The 18,728-nt window shown below is 38.1% G+C and overlaps 1 protein-coding gene across 3 annotated transcripts in view; it reads right to left on the bottom strand.

Moving 5' to 3' along the window:
* Positions 1–18,728, bottom strand: part of Nvy (CBFA2/RUNX1 partner transcriptional co-repressor nervy) — a 64,099-nt gene that overhangs the window by 7,169 nt on the left and 38,202 nt on the right. For all 3 annotated transcript variants that reach the window (XM_083109155.1, XM_083109156.1, XM_083109157.1), the window contains exons 2-4: positions 17,301–17,676; positions 6,711–7,135; positions 4,996–5,142 (exon numbers count right to left, since the gene is read on the bottom strand). In XM_083109155.1, coding sequence (XP_082965281.1) covers positions 4,996–5,142; positions 6,711–7,135; positions 17,301–17,676 — 948 coding nt within the window. The remainder of the gene's footprint in view (positions 1–4,995; positions 5,143–6,710; positions 7,136–17,300; positions 17,677–18,728) is intronic.

The following is an 18,728-nucleotide window of genomic DNA, read 5'->3' as shown; positions in this document are numbered from 1 at the left end:
GCTAATTGTCTCGTATCAATTTTTAAAAAGTGCAAATGTCGCAAAAAGTTTCTAGGATTTATATGACGTCAAGCATCGCAGAGGAGATACCGAGGCTCAGGGAAAACCGGAAAACCAAGGCGTCGTACTCCGACTTTCGATCCTTACGACGCCTTCATCCTGCCGACAGAAATGTAAATGCTCGCTATTAATTTGCAATTCGTTATACCTCACCGAGAGCTCTCTGTCGCCTGGTGCGCCTCACTCTTTCCGTTTCACTCGCCTTCGAGACGGGCAACAGCTGCGGACAGTAGCGTGAGCGGAAGGATCCTATTAATCCCTCGAGCCCGAATTTCGCGGTGTCGCAGAAATTAAAGTCGCAGTGCGGTGCGTATCGATTGGTCGAAAATAACGAGCTTCTTTATATCGGTGCTCGCGTTGCATCGCGTTTGCACCGTTCAGTTTTACAATTCTGATATTCTACGAAGAAATCTGTTCAAAATTGTACATACACCTCGAAAAATAATCAACATTATTTAGAATTTTGCGAAAAAAAAATGATTCCTATTTATTTACTACACATTTCAACAAAAACACGTAAGAACACAAAATTAGTTACTTTCTTTTTTTGACGTTATGTGATTCCGTTCCAAACTCCATCACATTACATACATAATTTCAAAAAATTGAAATTAAGATTACAAGAAACAGTTACGTATTTCAACATATTTTGTCATTATAGTTACATGTGGCATGTTGGAGAAATTTTATTGCAATCACAGAATTAAATATAATGTTTTAGGACTTTTAATTATGAAAGAATTCTTGTGTCGACTACTCAATAAGATATTTGTACTTAAATACGAATTCTATTGTGCAAAAATTACGAATGAGATCATTACGAATTTATATATGCAAAATAGTTTTCAGTTACATAGCATTTAAACTTAAGAGCTTTTTAGGTTGTTGAGTACGAATCTGATGCAAATTTAAATTAGCGGAATTAATATGGGATATCGAAATTAAAAAATATTTGGATTTTAGCAAAAACTTACATATATACATATATATGCAAAAATTTATGTATATATTTTGAATACCTCAATTTTGACATTAGATTTGTTATTCAGAAGATGAAAACCCCTTCAAGTTTAAATGAATATAATTAAAAATTATTTAATGGATTCTCAATGATCCAATCGCACTTTTCCACAATGGATTCCGTATTTTTAACGAAATAATTTAGATACATATATTTAATCATAAATATCTTATCAACGATAATCGACACAATAGATTCCTTTTGAAGATCGAAAATCCTAACAACTTCTTAATTTTAATTGAAATAAAACTTCTTCAACACATTATATATCGCACAGTTATAACATGACAAAATATATTAAAATAATTCTTTTTATTTTAATTGCAAATTTCCTAAAATTGTGATGTAACGGAGCAATTTGAAAAACGGAATCATATTCAACAGTCCAAAAAATACGGAAAATAATTAGTCTTGTTCTTGTGTCAAGAAAATTATTTTTTGTTAAACTGCGTTATTATATGTTACTTGGTTATTTTATTTTTTCAGATTGTTTTATATATTTGTAATATATATCTTTATAATTTAATATTTTTATAGTTACGCTGTAAATCGTCCTATTGTGGATCTCCCAGAAAATATACCACTTCTCCCTCTTTTCTGATATTATAAGCGAATGTGCGTGTGTAAAAGCTCAACAATTTCTTTTGTAAATATTCTTAGTTTTAATATACCATAAAAGAGTTTATATCCGTAAAAATCGCATACAGAAAAGCGCTAACGTACATTTCTTTTAATGTTAATTCCCCGTGAATTCGCGTAAAAGTTACCGCCCGATATAAAATACATGTAGCATGTCTTTGCTTTTCTTTTTTTACGCAGATTAATGATTACGAAATACCGGATATTCAAACCAACCGATGCGTACATGGATGGCCAAAGTAGACCGGATTAAATCGTATATCCACGGATTTAGCGAGGAAAATTGCATGCAAGGGATAATTTTAAGGACGAGATTATATACATTACAGACGAACAGTTCCGAGCTCCGGTATAATTCTCTGAAATGCAACGTTATTTAATCGGTTCTTCCCCGAGCAATTCTTTCCACCAAAGCCTAAATTATTTCGTTAAAAAAAAAAGTAGATTTCACATGGATTTACGATCGCATTACGATAACTCTTCGCGAACTTTTTAATTTATCGCATGGAAAACATTTGAGAAACGAAGGATCAATGAAGCCAATACATGCATATACCTATGTATTTCTTCCTGTCATCGGCAAAAAATTAAATACAACTTGATAAACACGGAATCACGCATAATATCGCGACAAATTCTGTATCTCGTGTATATCTATTGTAATATTTTCCTCCTGCGAGAGATTCAGGAGGCAAAAATCATAGCGTTTTTTCCCAAGCCGCTCGTCTCGTTCTGAATCGTTCATCCATCTTGGAACAGACTGGCGTGCTCCCACCGACGATCGGAAAGTAGCCTGGGAAAATAAAACAACCCGCCAGCCGGCCAACCTTGCCTCTGTTGATTTTACGCGGGTCCTCCCGCGTTTCCGCGTCGCGCTCGTCATACGGAAAGTGTCCTGGATCTAACACGCAATTTCTCACGCAGATTCCACGGCATATTTAAAATCGTTTTCTCCCTAGTAATAATCTACGATGAAAGACCGTCATATTATAATTCCTTCATTGTTCAACGTTGAATTCTTTGACGCGCGCGCGTATAAATTGGAAAAAGATCGTTACTCTTACAATATTTGAATTTATATATAAAATATTTATATAGGCAATATTTGAATTTATATATAAAATAATATATTTGCATAATTCTTTAACATTGTTGTAATTACCGCATCACAATCGAGTTAGTTAAAAATTGCGAAAGCACAAAGAAATAAAGTAGGGAATGCACTGCCGCAGTTGCTGGTTTGGAAAATGAATTTTATAATCTGGGAAACTGGCATCTGATGTGCTAGCTGCTTAGAGCTCGGTTTAAAATTTAACTAATGAATAATTAACTAGCACTTTTCCATGAGAGATACGAATCCAAGTATTAGGCTACAGTGACATTTGGAAATTATATTCATGTAAAAAATAATGAGAATCGTTTAACACAAATAATCGCGTTAATAACAATTAAAATTTACAGAGGCCTGGATAAAAATTTATCCCACTATTATTATTAATTTCGTTATCGCAAAGAGAATCTTTATCGTAAAATTTATATATATTCACAAACTGCATTTATTATGAGTAACTTTTATTTTCCAAGCCGTTAATGAAACAAGACAACTCTTTATTTCTCTTTGAAGCATCTAAAAAGAAGAGAAATAAAAGCGCATTGCTTTGCATGAATCCACGGCGACTTGTGCATTATCTTGAACGACATACTTTGTGTGTTTCCGCATCCTGACAACAATGTCACGGTGAGACAAACACGTGAAAGGATTCGGGATGGCGCCTGCACTCGCCTAAGCGCAGTAGTGCATACAAATTTATGGGCCGACGCGCGACCCAAGTAAGACAGAAAGAGAAAGAGAGACAGAGAGAGAGATCAGACACGCGCGGCATCTTCGAGAGGACATGGACCGATCTCCGCATAACAAACACTGCTCGTATAGTAATCTTCCCTCGTTCGAAATGCCGGGCATTCCACGGATCTCTTGGAACGAGAATCGTCCACATGCGTCATCGATCCGCCAACAGCGGCATAATGTCCCATGGAATTCATCTCCCTTTTTCGTCGCGATATTTATCAGAGAGTGCAATAAAAAACTTATCATTAATTGAACGCGTGACTGCAAAATAAAATTGTCGCGTATTCTGCACAAAATGCAACAGCTACAAATAAAATAACAAGTCTTTTTTATATATAAATACAACTGGTAGCAAATTGTAAATTTTTTTAATAGAAAAGACGCGTAAGATGTCACAAAAAATTGATTTAAACAATGATAGTTATAAATTTTGAGATACACATATATATATGAAAAATATCTATCACCTATAATTATAAGTCAAACAATTTTTAGACGTCTATTAATTTAAATTATTTGACGATGATTATAAAAGAATTAAAATATGATGAGTTTTGCTCTGATTTATATATGAACGATTTATTCTGACTGCGACAGAGCCTGGTTGCGAGATAGAAATTTTTGCGGTGCGGAGAATGCGCGTCTTCATGCATCGTTACGTGCTACGCCACGTTGCACACGAGTACAGTGATTTATGATCGTTGTAATGGTTCCAATAAAGCGTCAGGCTGCTCTCAGATCAGGCGTTACTATTAGTCTCATTACATTTTTGTGACATTTCATCGAATATAGGGAAACCCAGATTCTTAAATATAATCAGTGTATTCTTACTGATAACAGTGATCTTAGTTGCACTTCAAAATATCACTGAGAAGAATCAGTGAATGATTAATTTTTCAGTAAACCGATATTCATAGTCTATTCTTATATTTAAGATCATCGATTATTTTAAGTATGGTCTCTTAAAATTATATTCAGCCAATAAAATGGTCGTATATTTCCAGACCTTGCTTATCTTAAATTATACGAACGGACTATGAATACGTTTACTGTCTTCAATGAAACGTAAAACAGAGAGGCAAAGTGAGTTTTTTGAAGATCAATATAATGTTCACGAAAATTAATAAGTATTAAAATCATGTCACTGTTTTAATCAATTTCATTGATTCCATTTAAAAGAGCATTCTTTTCACTTACAACTTGCGTCACCGATATTAATCGAAATTTTATAAAAGCACGAACTCGTTTTCGAAATAAAAACTCTGTATACTACAAAATCAACTGTAAAAAATGATGAAAGAATATTATATTTAGGAAGAAACGATGTGTCGATAGCACGATTCACTTTATGGGAATTTTTCGCATTTTTCGAAATGAGTTTTATTGACCAGTTGTAATAAATAATAAATGCAAAAATCTGTCTTACCTGATTATTCGCTCGAGCCGCGTTGCTCAGGTCCCTCTGTAGAGAAGGTAAAGTATGCTTAAGGTACGGCAAGACGAAACTTCTGAGCGGAAAGTTGGTCGCCTCCTGCAACGCCGAGTGAAACTCCTCGGCGGTCATGCTACCGCTCTGAAAATTAACGGGACGACGACAGAACGTTTAGTCGCCACTTGGTGTAATTGAATCGTCGACAAAAAGATCGGTAGAGCGAAACCGGAACGCATTTCCGGAACGAGTTGCGCGCGCGGCCTCGGTCGGATTTGGTTTTGCGTTTGTCACGTGCCGCGATCGTTTTACAGTTAAGCACGGTCACCAGATGTCACGTTTCCGGGACGTATGCACGCTCGGTACACACGACGACATTATGCATTATGTACGTATTTTGAATATTTACGAGCTGTTTAACGACACGGTCGGCATCGATCAACTATGCTTTTTTCTCATGTCGCGTACAGATCACAGATCGTTATCTGACGCTGAGTTGTAGTTGGACCGCGATTTTTCATCATCTTATCATCGTCAGAGCATGAAATTATGCAAATGTGTCCTGCCGCGATCAAAAAATTATCATCTCAAAATTTATTCCGTTAAAAATTCCTCATTTATGTAAAATAAAACCTCCATGTTGAACTTTTATCATCGGGTTATGGAAAAAAATATGAATCATTTTTTGATAACATAAAATAATGTCCGTTGCAGAGAGATGTCTGCAACATACTTTATGAATGCGTTTGCACAAAATACGCTGATGCGTATCGCAAGTTCTGCGATTTCAGCACGCGACAGAAAACTCTGTCAGCTGGTACGTGTACGTTACTCATTGTTGGTACTGAAAGAGTTCGTAACTTCAGTAAAATCTCGCATGCACCTGAGAGGATGCTTGGCCAAATACCATATGCAATGCGCGATAAGGCAGTAAAGATTGCAACAGCTAACGGTTCGCATAAATTCTTAGCGCGTATCATAAAATTTATTGAAAAATTAAATAAATTCCTAAAAAAATTCAATATTTATTCTAATTTATTAATGTATATATTATTAATAAATGTATTAATTTCTTATATACATATATATTTAATCGTATTATTGACTTAATACTCGTGAGGTATATAAAGTATATTATTTTTTGAGATAATAAAATATGAATATCTCATATGATATAATCTAAAATGATCTTTATTTATACGATGTCCAAAAACCAGATGTTCTTTTAATAACAAATTTTTTGATCAATTTATAAGTGATTTTTCCTCAGTAAAATATAAGCATCAATAATTTCCAAATTATTGAATTATAAGCGATTGAAAAGGAAGAGGTTTTGTAAACAAAATTTTATTGATGTATTATGAAAAAAAAAGATTAATAAAATTATATTTTTTAGTTAATCAGTCAAATGGAGTTTACACTTTAATAGAATTTTAATTTAAGGCTTGATTTCGGAGATATACAATGACAAAAATTAGAAACTTATAAAAAATGATGACCTCCGTTATCATCAAATTTTTGCTGAGAAAAAATTGTCTTCAAATTGACTAGAAAATCTGTTATTAAAAAAACATCCGATGATTTCGAGACACTCTGTGTATGTTGTATATTCTGTTTACACGTTGCAACAAAATTAAAATTTTCGATAACCGCAATCGTTTTTTATACTTCGATTATACTCGGCAAATATAATAGAAACATTATTCACCTACCAGAAGCGCGAGCACCAATGCACGCACCGTGTCACCCGTATCCGTCGAGATGTCGGTGGCGAATTGCACCAGAGTGCCCAGTAACCTCTTGAGCTTGCCATGTCCAGCGAAGATGCTGCTAACGCATCTAGATGCACCACTGCCGGTACCGTTTGTCAGTGCGGCGCCATCGCTCTGCTCGTCCGTCCTGGCTCCAGCATTGGCAGCACCGGATCCCTCCTCGAGCTCGGACTTGACCGATTGCGAAGGCAAAGGACTATCGTTGTCGGAAGACCTGGAGCAACCGGATGTGCCTTTGTATTCCGACCGAGAACCGTTTGTTTGTTTCTGTTGGCCGAGTCTTTGGTGTTGCTGAGACGAGGGCGAGTGCGCTTCTGGTTGAGCCACTTCCTCCCGCGAGGGTTTCTCCCGCGGGGCAGAGGGTGCTGCAATAAAAATTAGTCCTGACATCCAGACATATATTTCACTCAAAAATAATAAATTCAGTTAATTCTCTATGTAAAGAAAATTTTTATTTATCTTCAATTAAATTATTGTGTTTAATTCTTTATGGTTCACTTGTCAATTAATCATAGAATTTATAGATTTATTAATTTTTATTATAAACATGTGAAAAGGTATATCTTTCATCTTTTATATATATTTTAGAAAATTTCTCACATGATGCTGATAATAAAAATTAATAAGTCTGTATTCTATGATTAATATAGTAATCTAATTAAAAGTAAATAAAATTTGTCTATATTGTATATATATAAGATGAAGAGAGATATATAAAATAAGAGCATATAAACTTTTTCTCTATTAGAATAAAAAAAATATACTATTACTTGGATTTCTAATTCGAAACTTTTCCGATAAAATGTTTGAAGATATCAGAGACTTACAATATTTTTCATTAGTAGACAAATGATACTATTAGATAATATTTCGATGCCAAAGATAAAGCTATCTCATCGCTCGACTTGAGATCTATGACTCTCTGAAGATGGGCTGTTCAATAAAATCGCGGACGAGAAGCGCAGGCATTATTTACATTTGAAATACATGCAGCGAAGCGTACAAGAGCACGGAAAAGCACGGCAAGCGTCGGCGCAAACGTCCCACTTTGTGTCGCATATCCTGGGACGTCGAGCACGGCGCACGTGAAACGGGCAGCACGCACTCTTCCGCACAAATACGCGCGTACGCACAACGCGTATGCATACTTGCGTGCATACCTGCGCGCGTACGTACGCCCGCGCACACGGCCACGCACATGCCCACGCGTTGATGCAACGGATAACATGCAATTACGGGCCGTGTCATCCGCCTTGTCTTGTTCCGGTGTGCGTGCGCGTAGTGCGTTATCTCTCGTGGAACGCCCGCGGCATGCGTGGCGAAAACGACGGGGGCATGCCAAGTATGCCGATAACGAAATGTTACAGACACTAAACCCCCGTGGCGTATTTCGTATAACGTCGATCAACGAGAGAGAGTCTGCCGAGAGTCTGGTCCTTCGTCGATGCTGACGAGAGAGAGTTCCTTTGTCGCATCCTATTTCGATCGATCGATTGACAAATTGTTGGCAACTCATATAAATATTTCAATGAGGGAGAGAGAAGTTTGCTTCTTTCACAATGAAAGAAACCTAAATTCTAATTTGCAGGGAAGATTTCTCTAATCCTAAGTTATCCATTCGTCATCACGCGCATTTAATACAGTTATATTTAATATATTTATTTTTATATAATTTAACGTGGCTTTTTATCTAAAATATGTGAAGATATGAAAAATATAATATATTAGGAAAATTGCATATCAGAAAAAAGTTATAAAAATAATTAAATATTAAATAATAAATATTAAAAATGTTGAGAGCAATATGTGTTGTTGTACTTGAAAAATCCAAATTTGTCGAAATATAATTTGTAAGAATTTTCACGATGCTGTTTAGAAACAATCATGATTAATATGATTTGATTATCTAATTTTTAAAAATATGCCAATAATATAATCATGATGCTAAAATAATATCAAAAGCGAAGAGCTATCGCTATGATTCGCATCGTCGAGGAATTTCTGACTTTACCACCGCTATACCTGTACACGAGCGCCATAGCCCGTTCATAATTGAAGAGCAGCCGCAGGTATCTCATAAATGTGCATTAAAACGCATAATGCGATGCTATCAACGTGTATATGTTAATGCGCACGTTTAATGCAATTATAAGTAGGTGTAACCATCGATTTACATACAAAATGTTCGAATATACGGAATTCTTGTACGTTAAAACTCTTCATAAATTATATGAATAACATATTTTACGACCAATTATTATCTTAAATCAGGAACTGCATATTTCTCGCAACTATCGCTAAAATAATTAATCTTCAGATTAAACAACGTGTAATGAGGTGCCGAATAATTAATGCAGAACTCGAACTTTCCGTTAGAGTAAACAGCATGAGGGAACCGTCAGATAAGACGGTCAATCTGTTGGCGGAAAGGTAGAAGAGATCCCATTAAGCTAATGGAACCGATCGCCACAAGGCATTTTTGCGTGGGTGCGTGTAAATACATAGAGCAGAGGTATGTCGAAGGAAAGAGAGAGGGAGAGAGAAAGAGAAAGAGAGAGAGAGAAAGAGATAGCGCGCGGTAAATAGCAAGAGAAGGAGGAGGAAGAGGTCGACGCTACCGTGTCACTACCACCTGACGCCGGTAGCCAGTAGGTAATTACCTGTACCTGAACTCTCGACAAACTAAGCTGCCTCACGGCTTACGCGATATGATGGGGAGCCTGAGTACACACAGACGCCTTCCGCCGCCTGCATAAAGGGCGAGGTCGTGGTTACACAGAGCGCCGTGATATCCCACGTGAAAAATCTCCTCCGATGGCCTCTGGTAACTGCCGGAAGATCGCGAATGGCGATTACACACATATACGGGATACGCGCAAAAAAGCGTTTGCGCGTATCCCTCGATGGCCGCGCGAACGATTGAAAAAAGGAAGAGAAAATCAGAAGATAACCGTGAAGATTACATACAAAATTTACAGTAATCGTTTTGATAGGAATTGCAATTTTGCGTCCTTCGATCGAGTGCTTCTCTCTCTCTCGCTCGTTTCTCAAAATTATACAGGGTGTTTCTTAATAAGTGCGAAAAATTTTAGATGATTCTTTGTTGAAAATTAAGGGGTTTTTCATATAAACATTAAAAAAAATTCTAATAAAAAATTGAATAGGGATTACTAGTTTCATCTCCTTATAACAATACAAGAGCTTGAAAAAAATATTAATAACCTTTTTACTAGAAAATATCCACCTAATTTTATTTCTTTAACTTATCCCAAATTTGAAAAAAAAATAAAAACCTAATTTTTATCCCCATTTTTGGAGTGTAATTTCACAGGGAGGGATGTTGGAGCATATATTTATACGGGGAATATAAATCATCGTTTTCTCATTGGTTTAATAATAATTTGTCACGCGCGCTTCTTTCTGTTGTCTACCGACGAATTAATTGGCCGGTTGATAAGCGAGCAAATAGGACAATGCTTAATTACGATCTGTAAATTCGCGTTGTAACATTTGTAATAATATTATTCGATTGTAATACGCCGTAAATGTGTGATAAATGTTGCCCGTTCTCTCCGCTGTTGTTTATTTGCTATCAATTTATTAGCGTTGATGTCGTTTTCCACGCGAGTCGGAAGTCAAAGTAAAGCACACCAGACGCAAATTTAATTAATTACTTTTAGCTACTTCAAACGTTTCCTTTTTTTAATGCGCGTTAATCGAAACGCGTTTTGACAAATTTCATTTCGATATAATTCGTCCCGGTTTCGATTCAGAGCGATTAAATACAACCGAGTGAACTGATAGAACGCGCGGTTGTCTCTCTAATGACTTTACGATACCAAATCGTTGCCACGCATCTCCGCGGTATTATGATGGCACGAATGCGGGTGCAAGCATCCATCCATTTTCGAATCGTGATGTCTCAATGCACTTGCGATTAAGTGGGCACACAACGCGATGAAACAGAGATTAATTATTCCTGAACGAATCGAACTGTCTCTCTCTCCTTCTCTGTCCCTCTCTCTTTCTCTCTCTTTCTCTCTCTCTTCCCCTCGCCTTCCCTTTCTCTCTCACGGTCCTCCTCAGTTTGAAATTTGTACGGAACGTATCGACCGCATATCCCGTATAAAATTATGATCACAATTATGCAAGAGGCGTAAATCATATGCAAATAATACATAAACAATGCAATTATGTAAATAGATTATAATGAAGTAATTAACAAACGTGATTATTGTTAGACCGCTATAATTTCATTATTGTGGCGGCAAAATAACTGTAATATCGGTGTCATGTGTATGGGATGTGACTATCATGTCAGATTCTTGCAATAATTAGAAACGCTTAAGAAAAGATCGAAAAAATAAATCGGCATGAGATGTACGCCTTAGAAATATACGTCATAGATACGAAATTACAGGCAAGTACAGATTGGAGGATGCACAGGCATACATGTTGGCGATCTTTACGGACATACCCAAGGTTAAAGACCGTCAACGTGCGCATATGCGCGACACGCGAATGTTTAATCAGCGTCGCGTTGTGATTGCACGTGACTGTCACTCGACCCTCCCGCGACGAGCGCAATCTTGCCGGCGAGTTTAGCGACGTACGATGCAACGTATGTACATACGTCTTTCGCCGGTATCGCGAAAGACACACGCGTGTGTGCGCGCATACGTTTGCCGGTTCGTATGTACAAGAATCCCGGAGAGGAGATATCTAGCTGGGATGATGGTAATGGTACTGCCGTCGCCGTCGCTGCTGTTGCTGATGTTGCTATCCCTTCGGCCAGCTGTTACTTCCTGCAGCGGTTCTCCGTCCTTCTCTCTCGCGTCCGTCGCCCTCAAGGCTTATCAGAAGAAACGGACCGCGTCGCTCTTTCCTTTGGCGATTTCGTTTGATCGTGACGAGCATCCGCGCCGCGTCCGATATTGCCCTGCACTGTCTGCCATTCTTTATTGTAATAATAGAGGTCCACGAGGGAGCTCGAGTTAAAAGTTGATGATCCCTCTCGGAGAAAATATAGTTATTAGGAGAGATACACTTACGAGGGAAATGTATGAGAAATCAGAAATGTATACACAGTAAAAAATTGTGCATTCGTATGTTAAAATTTTCTTGTGTTACTACACATTTTGATTAGTACTTCAATGTAAAATTAACATACAACCTATATGTTATTATTTTTATAACGTTTTCATGTGTTACATTTATGTCAACTTCATAACTTAACACTTTGTATATGTCTCTTAGAAATGGAATATTATTTTGAATATTTTTAACATAATCATTTTAAACAATCAACATATCTCAAAGTCAGTTTAACATTCTAAGAAAAGTTAAAGTGAATCTTTAAGTAATCTTGAATTTTGACATGCAAAAATAATCAAATTTATTAAAATCAAATTTAATAAGTTAAAATAATTACTATTATATGTTAATGTTCTCAACATTTCTTACGAGTTATTGTAACTATTTTTTCATGTAATTTTTAATTAATTTGTATGTTATTTTTACATTACACTTAAAGTCACAATAACAAAAATAAATGTAAAGTATTGTGTCAATTATTTAACATTTTTAGTTTATCAATAAATAACATACGACGAATGAGTTATTTTAACTTAAAATTTAGAGTGGACTTTCTGGGACATAAAAAATGTTATAATTAACATTTTATTTTTTATTGTGTATATATTTTTGAAAATCTTTACACTTGATATCGATTTTTAAAAATTGATCTCTAATGCGAAATTTATTTTATTCATTCTCGAAATAAATCTGATCGTTAGACTACGTTTATGTCGTAGAATTTGCAGGATGTATGTAAGGGAAGGCGTGTGTGTGTGTAAAAAATTTCGGATAATCGCACTATTTTTCTGCGGAGTCCCGTTTATCTTCGTGACAGCAAAATCAAAGTTTACCCATATGGGTTGGCCTTGCGGACCATATGCGCGTGCACATACACATATGCACAACTCGGAGCAACGTCGCAGTCCTCCGATGCCGTGGAGTGAACTTTCTTTGAATGTTCTACCCAAAGATATCCGTTTATCCCCGATATCGTCTACATATGGGGTCAATATATAATTTTAGCTACAAATCTATGTATCAGAAAATTGTAGAATTTATAATAAGATATCGATTTATCATTTATCAAAACTTTTTGTGTCTTGTTACGCGGTACTTTTAACGCCAACTATAACCATTTCTCATTTTTACTAACACAAATAACAATTAAAATCGCATTTAACATTACAACAGTGCAGAAACGTTAAATTTGAATTATATGGAAATGGATTTTTGCCTTCGCCCTTAACGCATCAAATGATTTCTCTCTCGCGCGTCAAATTTGTTTCTTACAGAAACTCCTTGTTTCACGCGGTACATATCACGACCAGGCATCCCGCAAACCACGAAGAAGTTCGCCGTAAACTATTACGTCAATCAACCTCCTTCCCCGGAATTACTTTTAGCGCACTGTTACTGACCTAAGTATTCGCACAATTAGCCGTAATATATATTAGTAGCGGCTCTTAATTATTTTCCATCGACTCGGTACAATTTCTATATATGATTTCAAAGCTATAAAATTTTTATAAGACTCCTTATGTCATCAGAAAGTCGAAGAAAAGCCAAAACTCTTTCAATTATATCTAAATTCATGAAAACATGAACCGTAAAAATTTTGCAAAGAAAATTTAAAGTTTCATGTCTGTTTATATATATTCTTCATCCAGCAATCCTGTGGAAAATAATGATAAATGCTAAAATATTATTAATGTCGATTCGTTTAAACTTCATCAAAGTGTCACTTTGACAGCTGTTTTATTCGTAGAGACAGCTCGTCGGCGGAAAGAAATTGCGTGCGACCACTAATCGCAGCTTCGTCAAAATTACGATCAAAATTAGCATCCGGGATTTACGCACCTGAGCCGTGCGCAAGGTTTCGCGTAGAGGCAAGGTGGTCTTCGTGGGCGACATTCGACGGGAGCGCGCGAAGAGGAGCGAGATCGATAAAGCACACGTGCTCCACGGCGGCTGAGAGTCCCTGGCTGGAAGTAAGTACGGTGGGACTCAGCTGTCGCCTCCTAATTGCCGGGACAATGCAACAGATGGCTTTGATCGCAATCCCTACCTCTCCTTCCCCCCGGTCGGTCTTCCCACTTGCCTCCCATCCTCTCTCCCCCTGCCTCCCTCTTTTTCGCACTCTGCACGGCGACCTCCTCTTTCTTCCGCCGCTCATGCCGTTTTTCTCGCATCCTTCCTCGCGAGTTTCCTCCCCGTTGATTCGATCCGACGTCACGCGACTCCATATGTTCGATTTCATCTCGCAGACAAACGTGCCGCTCAAGAACGTCGGGATTTTATTCCGCTCATTATTTTAATCCGATCGATTGCATGTTTGACAGTCAACGCGTGTCTTCTTTCTTATTAAATTGGGATATGCATACAAGCCGTTCTTCTCTAAATTGTGTTAAAAATAACTGACATTCTCTAACGACTCCAAATAATTTTCTGATTTCGCTTTCCTATAAATGTTAATTACTGTCAATCACGCGGCTGGCCTGATTCCCCTAAAACAAGATTACATAAAGAGAGGAAAGAGATTAAGTAAACCTCAATTAATTTTAATTTAGTTCATTAATTTTCTCGTTTATGGGACTCCCAGAGAAAGCCCTTGTTAAACGTTCTAGTTAATTTAAACTAATATTTGTGGAAAACCGAAGTATTTTCATTATATACCGTTCCAAAAGAACATGTCAAACATAATTAGCGGAGTATCGTCTCGACAGAGGACCGGATTAACCGGCTACTCGTTAATATATTTGCTCTAAGCAGCGTCACGAGATTTCGAACTGATGTATCCTGATGATGAGCTAATATATTCCCCGTCTAATATTACGGGTCTTTCAGTTTTATGAAATTCCCGCGGAGAGGAGGGGGAGAGGAGGAGAGATCGCGCATACGTCGGGGACGGGCACCAGATCGTAAGCCGTATCCCGTAGGTACGTAGATAGGTCGTCGGTACACGCGGTGTGCGGGCGACTATCGCGAAATACACCTCGGAGCGAAGCACCGGGGATACCCCGGCGCGGCGGATATGATATCAGCCCCGAGCAGAATCCCGGTGGAAGTGTTGGACGTGCCTTATCGCGTCTGGACCAGGCAGTCAGGCGGCGCACGAACCTAACCGACACACACCGGGCCAGCCAACCAAGTTGACTGACTGCTCGCAGGAGTTTCGCCATCATCCCCCACGGAGCACCCTCTCCCCTCCTCGCCCCTCACACACACTCTCTTTCTCTCTCTCTCTCTCTCTCGTTTGCGATGGCATTGCACTCTTATGCACGCATGTGTTTGTCGTACCTATGCAGCTATACGTGTAAAATACCACGGATATCAGCGTTAATTAACGAGTCATCAGCCGCGCGCAAGCTTTTCAATTAACATAAAATTAATTTTTTCTGCCCAAAGAATTATCATGATATATGTCCGAAGCTTTTTTATGTCGCATTTTATACAGAAATTTTAATCGTATCAGTCGAATCGCTGATAATTCCATAATAATTTTGTAAGCAGCGTTGCGACAACAAAAATTCGATTTTAGGATAAACAGAGGAAGAGAGAAAGCTCGTGCTTGGGCGTGATGACGGGACTTTGATGTACCAGAAGGGGCTTTTTTCCCCGAGCCTCGGTTCTCAAGTTAGCTGCGGGCTCGACGCCCGTCTAGATAACCGGCTCGAGCTGAATGTACGATTCGAGCGAAAGAGCGAGCGCGCGTGGACTCGATATACGGGTACCGTCATGCAATATTCCGAACTAATGTACGACGCGCCCACAGGTTCTCGCGCGGACATCGAGGCGAGGTCGTTCCTTTTAATTTTCAGTTTCGAGGATCGGGGTCAACTTCCAATGCCACTCCGGGAAAGGCCGTCGTACGATATTGTTTTTCAAACGGATCGCAGACATTAAAATTATTTTTTAAATAATTAGTACAAATGTCTTTTGAATCCGCAGGCGTGTATCTTGTTAAACAGCTTTGATTAAACCAACGAATAACACAAACTGCTGGAGAAAAATTATTGTAAAGTTGGCATGAGTGCGTTCGCGTTAAACTTACACATGATTTACGTCAATCTAGTTTGTTTGGAACGTTTATATGCTTTATACATTTTAATTAAAACTTCATTAACATATTGTTTTTTTTTTTTGTTATTCGTGTACAAATTTTAATTAAAAACTTAATTTTCGCTAGTAAAATATAAAAGATTGGTTGTCACATGGCACAATCTTGACTGCGGCAAGTGACAGATTGTAAGCGACAGCTTGACAGCTGACAGCTGCGCGCTAAACGGTGAAATCCGCATTAAGTTAACAGAAAAAGTGTACACGTATAATGTACCGTGTGACGCGAATCTGAAATTAGATAAACTGCACTTACCGCACCTGGGTGCTATATGCCATCGACATACTCTCGAGCGAGAATCGTCGATATATATCTCGAATTAACAGAATAGCGTCCCGTGCTATTCAGCTGGGCTCTACCGAGTGATTTTTTTTTTTTTTTTTTACGGGAGTGCGATAGATCAGATAGACTATATATCAGATAGAGTGTGATCACGTTGTAAATTTTTAAACGACACGTGTCACTCCACCCGGACGAGTTATTACAATATATTGCCGACTGGGATGGAAGTGAAGGAGATATTAACAACTCTGAACGTCACATATTCGTTGCAACGAGATACTTCGAATCACACATACCTCGAATCGAGTTGAATTATAATTAAACATGAAGCAATAACGACATATTACAATCGTTCACGTTAATAGTGGCCGTTAAAATTTCCAATTGCGATTCTATTTTTGCGCTTTTTAATGCGACAAAGAGAATTTTTTGCAATAACGTCTATCCACGATAATAACAAGTTTTCCAGTGCATCTACGTATCTCGCGAAACAACGGTCTCTACTTAATTTTACAATACCAAACGTCTGCCAAGAGTCTGCCGATATTTCCACGTACATTTTGCAAAGCATGACATTACAGACTATGGAGGCTAGACACTGCGCAGAGAAATCAATAGATCAATACAAATTGATATTTACACTTTTGGCAAACAGACCAACTTGCTCGATCGAACATCCCCAAGAAAGCGGAAATAGTCGTTTCTAAGAAAAACCTCGATTGCTAGACACTCGATTGTACAAGTTTCTAGAAAATAAAAATGATTCCACAAAGCAGGAAAAACTATTCTTAATATTATTATATTTAAAAAATAATTAAAATATTATATTAAAAAAATTATTATTATATTTAATTTATATATTATATTTATTATTATTATTATATATATATTTAAAAAATAATTACTAATATTAATTATAATCAGATCAATGATATCTCATCAAAGATACATAGAAGATACACATGCACGATCGATTCATCGTTGTTTTTCCTGCCGCGTCATGCGATCGATATTTTTTCAGGGAGACGTGTAAGGGAAAAAAAATATATACTCACCCTTGTTCTTCGCCTTGAGATCGAGGTCGACCGGGAAAGAATCGACGGTATTGAGGACGGTCGTCGGCGGATGACAGATAATACCGGAAGATTGCGGGGCGGAAGCGGGGGCGGCGACCGTAGTAACCGTCGACGGTGGATTCGCGGTCGTGATGCCGTTGGTGTTAGTGACGGTCGTGGTGATCGCCGTCGCGGCCGAGACGGTGGGCGTCGCGACGGTGGTGGCCGTCAACGCGGACGACGGTGAGGCTTGCTGGTAGCCGCAGCATTCCTTTGTCTCTTCCTTAACCTTGACCTTGTGGAGGACCGTCGTCGTCGTCGTCGTTGTCGTCGCCGCTCCGCCCTCCACTTTCATGCTCGCGGGCCGTGTTCTCACCTGCGGGCATTGATTAAATTCTCTTAACTCACTCCCACATGCTGATTCTGAGAAATTTAATGATAACTTAATAAAGCCGGGCTAAAGTTATGGAATAGATAGATATTTTATTGAATAAGCTTTAAGAGTCTAGTATTTTAAATAACTATTAAAATTACATATGTACAGATAATAATCATGCAATGAAACGAGAAAACAAAGGAAAATAATGAGAAAAAAGAGAAAATTTACGATAAAATGAGGTGGAAAGGAATAAACGTACACGGGCTATATTTTAATTAGATAATTAATTTACATGAAAACATTAGATATCTATATATTTGAGATTTAAACGGCTCGAATGACAGAGATTCATAGAGGATTTAAGAAGAAAGGAAAACCAAAAAAATTAAGAAAAACGAATATTGCTCTACAATTTAATGCTTTTTTCTGTTTCTATTTCTTCTCTTTACGAAAGAAATTCGCAAAGAATCCACTCGCACACATCACCAAAATATTAAAATTGAATATTAACAGCTTCTTCCACCCATCGCGACGTCTCCGCGAGAACGTGCACCTGCTATCAACCACGTCGGGGGGCTTGGACGACACGACGCGACGCGGGGAAAAACGAGCAGCGAGAGACCCCGGGACACCCATATACACGTCATCGCGCGCACGATTCATATTTGATTGATTCCATTTCATGAGAGCGTCGCGCCGACCGCATGTTTCGTCTACGTGCCCGGCGAGACGGGATCGTCGTCGCGCATACCGATGGCCGTTTTAATGGAATGTGCAAACGGATGTTTTACAAACCAACAAAGATCCGTCACGGAGCGCGCCCGGGAATTATTGGGGATCCGCGAGCGCTGCCATCCATAACTGATCGCGTCGCCGTCATTTTTGACCGCGCTCGGCGCGCGGCCTACTAATGGATCATCTCCACGAGTGTTTTCCTCCAAAGTGCAATGAATATGTACACGCGAGCCGGCTACCGCAAATAATTTTTCATCTATGGATTCATGGAGCGGAATTAATTTTTCGCGACGTGAACGTTTGATTGACCGACA

This window comes from Camponotus vicinus, unplaced genomic scaffold, assembly GCF_025532165.1.
Source record: "Camponotus vicinus isolate PSW18456_S1 unplaced genomic scaffold, iyCamVici1.0 SCAF_9, whole genome shotgun sequence".
NCBI lineage: Eukaryota > Metazoa > Arthropoda > Insecta > Hymenoptera > Formicidae > Camponotus > Camponotus vicinus.
The sequence above is the reverse complement of the archived record's forward strand: the minus strand, read 5'-3'. Positions and strand labels throughout refer to the sequence as shown.